Raw genomic sequence first — 11,191 nt, forward strand, 5'->3', positions numbered from 1 at the left:
GAATACGGGCATCCAACTCATAACCAATTGGCAATGAGTGGAGAGGCCCTAAGAAATTATAAACCGCAGGATCTTAGATGCGCAGACAATGTGGGTCTAATAATCTTAACACCAACCCTCAAAACGAGGTCCAGAGGGAATGTAGAATGAAGACGGGTAAGATTTGGGACTAGGTCTAGAAAGAGTGATATGCAAGTAATACCCATTTGCATTGCCGAGCTTTGTAGCAGAAAACCATTTTTGATTATCTTCATGTTTCCATACTCTTTTTCCAAGATCACCATTTTTCCCAGCATCAAACAATAAATTCTGGAGATCTTTGGCTAGGTTAAAGGTGAAGGAGCCCATAAGCTTTCCATGAGAATGAAACTCAGTGAGTGTAATATAAGAAGAAGGAATGGTTTTGCTCAGAACATATGGGATTTAAAACTAGGGGTTCTATGGGATCTAGGTTGGAGGTAACTAATGGATCTAATCTCTAACAGGGATGAAGAAACTAGTGGTTTTTTTGAAACTTGAAATTGTTATCTGCTATAAAATTGCTGCCTTTACATTTTGAGAAGAAAAGAGAAACAAAGATAGTGGTTTCATTGATCGAGGGACAATAACTCAAATATGTTCTTAGCCTGCAATTACTTCGTCATATATATTTTATAGCTGTAACAGTGGTTCGACTTACAAAGTTACAAATGCTGTAAAAAACCATATTTTCATTCCTATGAAATTTTCTCAGTTTTGACATGATATTGAGAGACTACAGTTGATAAAGAAGTTATATTCTGAAGATCAAAACAAAGGAGTTAAAAGCTATAAAAGTATACATACGTACTAAACCAAACGTCCTAAACAACATGCTCAATTCTCTACGGGACGTACAAGTGAAGTGACAGAACAACAAACGAAACGAAGATTAACCGTATAAAAAAGAATGATTTCTTCATCGCTTTGGAACAGAAGTTTGGCAAAACTTGTAGAGATACCAACAACCATCAGTGCAAAAATATTTTGTCTTGCCGAATCCATGTATAAACTTATGACATTACCGTTGACCACATATCTGAAGAATATAATGTGTTCTGTGGTGATTAGGCTTATATGAAAATGCATCAGACGTCAAGTTAAAATATTCAAACTCATACCCCAACCAGTAATCTTTTCTCCTTCTCCTTATTGAACTCAAAATCTAAATTTGTATCATTGAATGACTCCCCAAGTTTGTTGGGGTGCTTACTGGTCCAGTTGGGCGCAAGAAGGGAGCTAGATATGAACAAGTAGAGGCAACTCCAACTTCTCGGTATCTTAGTATTTCACGTATAAGTTCTACATTACCAGACCCAACATACCTTCCACATACAACACCATCTCTGACAAACATAAATGTTGGAGCTTTAACAATTTTCATATCTTTCAAGAATTGCATACAGCTATCATTTTCATCTCCATCCATTCTTGCGAAAACTACAGTATCCCTCATTAGTCGTGATAGCATTAAGACGGTTGGATATACCTTAACACATGGTCGGCAATGTTTTAACCCTACGTCCAGAACAATTAACTTGTTATTTATTCTATGTTCTTCAAACAGATTTTCCACATCTTTTCTTGAATATAATTGAATTACACCTGAATAATTGTCTCCGTAGTATAATACGTCTCGCATGAGTTCATCCCGACCAATTATACCGCTTTCTTCATGGATTTTCTCCATACTTCTGTAAAAATTAAAGTGTGGAACTTTTTCAATTTTTTCTCTTTCACAAAGCGCTCTTGTCTTGTTAGATTCATCACCCCTTACTAATACAAACTTAGTGTCATTACATCTTCTACTTAAATCTTCCATGAAAGGATAGATTTTCTGATTATGTTTACTATAACTTGCGGCTACTACAAGCTTGTCTCTCGCTGTTTGAAGTGCTTCGTCGAATTCTTCAATACTGTGAACTTGTTGAACTCTGTCGTTACTACTTTTTCCCTTCTTGGTTGCAGTTATTATCACTTTTTTATCGAATTTCTTGCGAGTTAACTGGAGTTTTTTTGGTTGGAACGGTTTGGATAGTGGAGGGAGGAAAAAAGGGGGAGTTTTGGAGGAATATGGGTGTGCTTTTACTGTAGAAGAATGTTGTTTGAATAAGAAGCTTTTTGGTGTAGTAAGGGCAGCCATGATAATTGAGAGTTAGAGTTTTGGAAATTGTGTTGAACAGAATGGACCGATACTATATATCATAGAAAACCAGCTTCAAATGTTCGGAGAGGGATGGAAGCCTAGAAAACCAGAGAGATGAAAACTATCGCAAGATTGATAGATCTATATAAGCTATAGAAAACCAGAAAGTATTCCCTAAGAAAAAATATAACTCTGATTATAATACTTGGTCTTCTTATATAGGCTTCAATTTCCATATAGCACTAAGAAACAGACCGAAGTTAGAAAAAGGAAATCCTACATTAAGAAACTAACTAAAATTGAGGTTTTGGCCGGACCTGCCCACAAGGCAAGCCTGGCGGTGCAGGTTTATTTAGGGTTCGGTTCTTGCAGTGAAAGCTTTAAGCTTGCACTTTTCTGGCTAATCCCTACTACCAAATTACAAAACAGACATTTGGCTCAAATTGTACTATATCAAGTTTAGCTAAGCGGCCAAAGGGTATCTCAGTTGGACCAAAATCATCTTGTTATCCAGATTCAAACATCACTTATTATAAACTTAAACATCGTTGGAAATCGTGGTACTAAATGTCTGCATACGTAATCTGTGTGTAGATAGAATTACAGGACACCAATGTAGCTTTAGTTTAGTGGTAAGAATTCCACGTTGTGGCCGTGGAGACTTGGGCCCGAATCCCAGCAGCCACATCAAAGTTTTTTTTTCTCTCTATCACTCTTTTTTTTTTTTTCGTTTTTTTATTTTTCTCCAAGACCCGCAAGTTCTATATGCCAGGGTTCTTTGTGGGTGAAGGCATTAAGCTTGGAGTATTATAAGTTTACAACTGAACCAATGAGAAGTATGTATTAAATTTCTTTATCTGCATAAACAAGCATCATGGAACAACAAACACCTTAAAATTGAAACATTGACTTATATATCTAGATTCATGTAATCTGTAAAGGACTAGTCCAGCAACTATCCTAATCCAGTTCCGCGTTCATCATCTTCAGAAGAGAACAGTTGAGAAATAGAGAAAACAGTCATACCTTCATCATCTCCTCCCCGTGGGTCTTCTTCGGACGAGAACAATTGTGCAATAGAGAAAACATCTCCCATATCCAAAGGGACATATTTGGGGGGAGGCGGACGACAAAAATCATCATCTTTGTCTGTCCAGGTTGGCTGCGGAAATGCTGTTGGCATCACCTGTATCGCAAATGACTCGTGCATTTCCCCAGCATCTCTGTTGTGTAGGGAATAGTCGTGCACTACTATCCCGATTGATTATTGCGGAAAGTAGATCAGTGAGAAAATACACCTAACATGATAGAAACACTCAATAGAAAAGAGAAGCACACAGCAATTTACGTGGTTCGGCAAGTTTCCTACGTCCACGGACAAAGAAGATTGTTTCACTATAATAATTCAAGAAGAATACACACTGATTTCTCACCAAGACCTTTCAAATAAAGTCTCATTACAACTCTCTGCACACAAAAGAAAGCTAACTCTCTTTATCTCTTGTCGCAGCTACTTGAGTTGTGAAACTCTGCGATGCTTAAACAAGCTAATGAAGAACCCCTTTTATAGGGTCTTTCCATGCGACATTGATCCCTGAATTAAGGGACAACTCCGTGTTGTACCAAAAGAGCTCCATACTTTCACATTGTGAAAGTCTAATGTGTAGGCACATTAATTGTCTTCACATCCTGTGTACTTTTGTTTGGTAAACAAAAGTTGTCTTGTACGTACCCTGTAGTTTTGTTTTGGTAAACAAAAAACTACTCCATATGAAAAATGAGACAATAGCAGCTTTTCCAATAGTGTACTGATTGTTGTGACAACAGTACTCACTATGTAGGAATAGCTCCACAAATCTCCACCTTGTCTCAATTTTTCACGCCACATTCACATGATCTTCAAGAATCTCCACCTTGGCATGATAAATTGTGCCAACTTAGTGCTACAAACTTCGATGTCTTTGCGCCATTACAGCGCGTTGAACCCAAAAGTGCTTAATTTCTGAGGATGTTTATCAAATTTGAGCAATGCTCAAACTTCACCGCTGGTACCGTCTTCGTCATCATGTCGGCTGGATTTTCATGAGTGCTGATTTTCTTAAGACAAATTTCACCTTCGTCGACAGTCTCTCGTATAAAATGAAACCGAATGTCGATGTGCTTGGTCCGTGCATGGTGAACCTGATTCTTAGCTAAATGAATAGCACTTTGACTGTCACAGTAGACTCATATTTTCTTGAGAAATTCCCATGTCACTAACCATACCTTGTAACCACAAAGCTTCCTTGACACCCTCTGTAACTGCCATATATTTAGCTTCTGTAGTAGATAATGCAATTGTTGACTGCAACATAGAACGCCAACTAAAGTAAATACGTAGCCTGTTGTAGACCGGGGTTTATCCAAGTCACCTGCGTAATCTGAATCCACATAACCTTTGACATAAGACCCCAAACTTGCATCTCTCTGGTACACCAAACCAACCTCCAATGTGCCGCACAAAAAACGCAATATCCATTTCACAGCATTCCAGTGCTATTTTCCTGGATTAACCATATACCTACTAACCACTCTGACTGCCTGTGAAATATCTGGCCGAGTGCAAACCATCGAATACATGAGACTACCAACCGCACTCGCATAAGGAACCTTGTACATGTAATCGCGTTCCTCATTTGTTGATGGAGACATACTTGCTGACAGTTTCATATGAGATGCCAAAGGAGTCACAACAGGCTATGAGTTTTGCATTCCAAAACGTTCCACAACCTTTTGTAGATTTTGCCTTTGACTAAGACGAACACATCCACTACTTCTGTCTCTAACAATCTCCATCCCAATAATTTTCTGTGTTGGACCCATATCTTTCAGTTCAAACTCTCTCTACCCAATTCAAACTTGAGCTTGTTAATTTCCCCCATGCTTTTGGCAGCAATAAGCATGTTGTTAACATAGAGAAGTAAGAAAATAGAAGAACCGTCTTGTAGTCTCCTGAAGTATACACAGTGATCGAATTCACTTCGTGCAAATCCCCGATCAAGCATGAAATTATCAAATCTTAAGTACCATTTTCGAGGCGATTGTTTTAGTCCGTACAAAGATTTCTTCAACTTGCATACTAAACTTTCTTTACCAACAACGTTAAATCCTTCGGGCTGTGAAATGTATATGTCTTCCTCCAAGTCTCCGTGTAAGAACGCAGTTTTGATGTCAAGTTGTTCTAACTCGATATCAAAATAACCCACCATAGCTAAAATGACCCGAATAGAAGTATGTTTTACCACCGGAGAGAAGATTTCATGGTAGTCAATGCCTTCCAATTGTGCATAAACTTTTGATACTGTCGCGCCTTATATCGTACACCGTTTTTGGAGCCCAGAACACCATCTTTCTTGGTAAAAACCCACTTGCTGCCAATAGACTTCTTTCCATTAGGTAATGGTACCAATTCCCAAGTTTTATTTTTGGGAAGAGATTGCATTTCCTCTTCCATAGCAAATTTCCAATCCTCCACATGAGGATCCTTTAACGCTTCTTTGAAACCAGAAGGCGCTTCATCAAACATTGTTAATACAAAAGCCACTGTGTCTTGGAACCTTGCTGGCTTCATAATTGCTCTTCTTAGTCTGTCGCGTCCAATTAATGGTTGTCTTCTTGTTGTCCTAAGTTATCTTCATTAGTAACATCCTCATCTATAAAAGTATTTTGCTGCGAATATTCATTTATAGAATCATCTTGAGCATCAATCTCCAAAACTTGAGATCCACCATCTCTACTTGGCTCCACCTGAGAGTCAACCACACCGGAGGATAACATCAGTGACTCATCAAATGTAACATCTCTGCTCACCACAAATTTATCCAATTCTGGGCACCACAACCTATATCCCTTAACATACCCGTCTTGGCTCTTGGCTCAAGCTTATTATTCTGCACATGGAAATATGCAGCTGTTTGAGGGTGAATACAAGTCTGCTGGTTTCGGTAATTTCGTGTGTTGTGGAGAAACGAGTCTTAACCATAAGCAATGTACTGCAAGGGAGTACTTTAGATTCGAGAGATAAATCTGTACAAATCCGGACTAAACCAAGAAATGGCCGTTCCAGACTTGCTTCGGTCACAAAGTGAAGGAGAAGGGTTGGTTTTGGTGAGGGAAGTGAAGAGAGTGTTGAGACCAGAGTAGTTGATTCTGGAAGAATAGTTGTTTGACTTGTATCAGAAAGTGAAAGCTAACATATGGGAAATCTAACAAGTGATTTCTGAGTATTGTATGCTCCTGACCAAAACTTGTTGTTCGGTGGTAATGGGTAAGACCTATTTATACAAGTCGAAGTGAAACGTACTCTGATATCGTGAGAAATGGAAACGAATGAGTAAATGGGAGGAGGTGGTAACTGGTAACGCCTGGAATTGATGTTCCATAATGAAGGAAAGCGTTTCACCATTACTCCCGATATTTACTAACCGCCTCATTCTTATGACACTGTCTTGTAACGGGCGTAGTGTACGCTTCACGCTTTAAACCGCCAAACCAATACCCTAATGAGTATCCCCCAGTTTGTGACATGTGTTGATGTCTCGAGTGTTTTTCGTGGAAAACATGTAGCAGGTTGATGTTGTTTGGCAAGTTGAGCTTGGGAGACTTGGCGGCTCGGTGGTGACTCTCGACGGTCGAGATTTGCATCTTGAGAGGAAGGGTAGCCGTTGATTATTGCAACCCTTCGTTGGTAGCCAGCTACATGAAAGCATGGCCGGCATGGCTTTGACTTGGTTAGGCGTGGCCAAGCTTGGATTTTGGCATAGTTTAGGCGCGGCCAAGAACTAGGGTTTCAGCATAGTTTGGGCGCGGCCAAAATTAGGGCTTGGCGTTTGGCCAAAGGTTGCCACGCGTTAGCTGGTGACCTTGGACGGCTAAGATATGCATCTTAAATGGAAGGGTGGCCGTTGATTTTCGCAACCCTTCGTTTTGGAAGCCAACGGCGTGGAGGAAAGGCTGGCATGGTTTTGGCATAGCGGTGCGGATGGCATGGTTGGCATGCCTTGGCACGGAGATGTGGCTGGCACGATATGCCATTGGCACATGTGGAGCACTGGCATGGTTGGTATGCTTTGGGCGCGGAGATGTGGCGCGGCATCCCATTGGCACATGCGGCACGGTTGTCATGCCTTGGCGCGGAAAGGTTGCACGGCATTCCATTGGCACATGTGGCATGGTTGGCATGCCTTGGCATAGAGATGAGGCTGGCACGGCATGACATTGGCACATGTGGCATGGTTGGCATGCCTTGGCGCGGAAAGGTTGCACGGAATGCCATTGGCCATGTGGTGCGGCTGGCATGGTTTAGGCGTGGTCAAGCTAGGATTTTTGCATAGTTTAGGCGCGGCCAAAAAATTGAGTCTTAGCATAGTTTGGGCGCGGCCAAAATTTGGGCCAAAGGCTACCACGCGTTATCTGGCAACCTTGGACGTCTAAGATTTGCATTTCAGATGGAAGGGTGGTCGTTGATTGTTGCAACCCTTCATTTTGGAAGCCTGAAGTAAAGGCCGGTATGGCATGGTTTAGGCGTGGCCAAGCTAGGATTTTGGCATAGTTTAGGCGCGTCCAGAAACTAGGGTTTGACATAGTTTGGGCGCGGCCAAAATTTGGGCCAAAGGATACCACGCGTTACCTGGCGACCTTGGATGGATAAGATTTGCATCCCAGGCGAAGTTAATTGCTGAGAGAAAAGACATCTTGAGGAAACTGAGAAGCTGGGTGCGAAGTTAACCGCTCGCAACTCCAAATATCAGAAACTTAAGAGGAACTATACTATCACTGTCTCCAATAATAGAAAAGATGATGTTCGTGTCCGTGATGCAGCAGTTAAGAAAATCTGTGTCAATAATAACATTCCTCTTTTAAATTATAAGCTTGTTGATGTTGCTCCCAACGAAGTAATGTCTAACATTTCTGATAGTGAAGGGGAGTATGAAGAACACGAAGAATAAGAAACTGGTAAGACTGATCCTGAGCGAGATGATGGAGGTGATTCTGAGAATGAGCGAAATAGTGAAAGTAATCCATGCGGAAATTAATCATATCTTTATGTTCTTTAAACTTCTTTTTCAATGCACACCTTTTAAGTATCAATTTTGTGAATAACAAAGCACCATCATTTCTCACATGTGCATGAGTCTATCATATGGGTCAAATAACATTCTTGTTCATGCTTCCATTCCCATTCTTGCCTCTATTAGTTGCCACAGAATGATGGACGAATAAACATGTCTTTGTTGCTTGCCTCAGTTATGAAACTTGCAGTATATTTATCTTCTGCGATCAGACAGAATTAATTCATGAGGTCTTATTTTTCCTTCTTAATTAAAGGTCTTATTTTTCCTATCATATTGTTTATTATTGTGCGACGAGATCGCAGGCGGTCCTTACATTTTAGTGTAATGACCCATTGATCTCGCCTTATCATATTCTTGTATTGTTGCCTCTGCAGGTTTAATTGTCGCGTAAATACGATAAGCCTTAATACTCCCGTGAGTAAAAAGCCTCATGATATTTTCGTCTTTTGACACAATTCAGCTTCCTAATGGAGGATGTCGTCCTTATATTCCCCCTGATTGCCCCTCCAAGGAGGCTTACCCCGACCGGGTTATGGTGGGCTCCTTCCATCCGGTAAAGCAACAATCAGTTGATTTCACAGTTTCTTACCCCTCTACCGATAAGGTTTATGGTTACAAGACCGCACCCTAAGTGGGGTTTCTTCGGACCAAGTGCATCATAGTCAGGACTTGTCAAGCGTGGCAAGGTACGCCTCCAGAATCCCCGGTCACTCTTGACTCAACCGTGTACCTCGGCGCCCTGATCGAGTTTCTGCACTCCTTAGGAGAGATGTTATTACCTTAATATTTCGATTTAGGTGTCTCTCCTGGATGGGATTTCATCTTACCCCAAATCTCCATGACTCAAGTTCCAGGGTCGATGTAGCTTTCCCTTGAGCCATGTTCACCAGGTTTTCCCCAATTATGACGTGCGTTAGGTCTTATCTTTGCCTCTTGCATTTATGCGAACTAAGGTGCACGCCACAATTGGATGCCTAGCCTCCCTAATTAGAGTCTTTACTTTTGTTGCCTTCTATTAAGGTCTTATGATAAGGTCTTACTTTTGCCTTTTCTTAACTCAATATCTTCATAATGAAATAAAGTTTTTCATTCCACTGTTACTTTTGAGTTATACAACTCTAGTACATAGAATTTTTATTATGTTCTTACTCATGAATAAAAAATAGATTTGCTTCAAAGACTACTCACTTGCTTCTTTCGCCTTTTTTTCTTCTTTGAGTTCGCAAATGTTTTTCAGAACATTAATTCGCATAAGCTCTTCAGTGTCACTCATGCGATAGTTATCACATGGCTCATACTTCTTCAAATATACCTGGTTCCAGATTCCAGTAGATGCCTTTCCTTCTTTTCCTTCTTCCAGTTTGTATATTCCATTACCTATTGCTTTCTTAACTTTATACGGCCCTTCGCATATGCTTTCCATGACTTCTTCACCATTTTTATGAGTATGTAAATTTTGCTTCAACACCCATTCTCCTTCCTGAAATTCAGTTTTTCGCATTCGCTTACTGCGTTTGCTCGCAAAAAATTCTGTTTCAGCATCATTTCCATCATTCTTATTAACTTCTTCATTTTTGGATACGACATCAACCATTAGTTTTTCGCCTCTTTGACATTCCTGAACCTGCTTCTTCCAATCTCTTCTCTTGCTGTCACGCTCTTCGCACTTGTCAACATCTATTTCCTTAAAGGTTTTGCTTTCAATTGGATCTCCTCTTATAATTCCAATACCTTGGGGCATGGGGAATTTGATGCACCGATGAAAAGTTGAAGTAACTTTCAGAATACTATGGAGCCATGGTCTTCCAATCAAGGCATTATAGGGTGATTCTACGTCAACCACGCAGAATACAATCTCTGATGTCAGGTTCTTTAAAGGAATTCGCATAGTTACTTGTCCTTTTGGTTTATTGGTTGTACCGTTAAAACCATAAACTTGTACGCTGATAGAATCAGCTCATCATCTCTACCACCCATAGTCTTGTATGTTTGGTAGAACAGAATATCTAAGGAACTTCCAGGATCTATTAATATTCTATCTATAGCCCACGTATTTGTATCATCCTCTTCGTCTTCATCAACTTTTTCTTTTGGATTTATCCCTAACTTCACCACCAATGGACATTCATGTGGCTCTCCTCCTCCTGGCACCTCTTCTGCGTTGAACGAAATTGGTTGCTTCTACCAATCTTTCAAGGGCGACATCTTCGCAAGGTTAAGAATCTCTCTTCTATCGACATCTCTCGCATAGACTCGACTTAAGATATTATCATGAAAGTCCTCTATACTTCTGAATGAATGTATTATCGAATTACAATACAAGTTCTTAGCCTTCGCTCCCACTTCTATTAAGTATGTATTCCTTCCTTTCTCTGCATTTTGCGTGTGCCCTTCTGGTGGTGGTGGTGGTAGATTCTGTTGTTGCACCAATAAGTGATTTAATTTTCCTTGATCAATCATTCGCAAAATGATTTTCTTCACATTTCTACAATTGTTTGTGGTGTGACCATGGAAGCGATGATATGCACAGAACTCTTTGCTTCTTGTTCCCGGTTGTGGTTCATCTCCCATATTATGTGGTTCTGTTATGTCTTCCATTAAAATTACAGCTTCCCATATTTTATCTATTGCAGTATTTAGATGAGGCATTTTTATCTGCTCCCAAACCACTTTACCAGTTCCTTGACGTCGATTATAACGGTTGTTGACCTCCATAACCTTCAGGCTGATTATCCATTCTTTGAATTTTATTGTTTCCTCCACGATTATGAAATTTCTTTTCTTTATACTCTCTCTCTAACTCCTCTTGATTTCTACTTCCCATGGCTACAAGCTTTCGTCCTTCCTCTTGATGTTCTTTTAAATTTTTCTTTCCTTGACTTCCTTGAGATGTGCTCGCAACAGTATTTGTCAT

At 40.2% G+C, this 11,191-nt stretch overlaps 1 protein-coding gene across 1 annotated transcript; it reads right to left on the minus strand.

Moving 5' to 3' along the window:
* Positions 1-1,183: 1,183 nt before the first annotated feature.
* On the minus strand, positions 1,184-2,161 carry LOC113343506 (thioredoxin-like protein CDSP32, chloroplastic). The gene has a single exon (XM_026587663.1). The coding sequence runs from the start codon at positions 2,159-2,161 to the stop codon at positions 1,184-1,186; it is 978 nt and encodes a 325-aa protein (XP_026443448.1).
* Between the last annotated feature and the right edge of the window lie 9,030 nt (positions 2,162-11,191).

Source organism: Papaver somniferum, unplaced genomic scaffold (genome assembly GCF_003573695.1).
Source record: "Papaver somniferum cultivar HN1 unplaced genomic scaffold, ASM357369v1 unplaced-scaffold_6, whole genome shotgun sequence".
Taxonomy (NCBI): Eukaryota; Viridiplantae; Streptophyta; class Magnoliopsida; order Ranunculales; family Papaveraceae; genus Papaver; species Papaver somniferum.

Excerpts from the sequence above, each read along its gene's own strand:
- LOC113343506 (XM_026587663.1), bottom strand. The coding sequence starts at position 2,161 with ATGGCTGCCCTTACTACACCAAAAAGCTTCTTATTCAAACAACATTCT.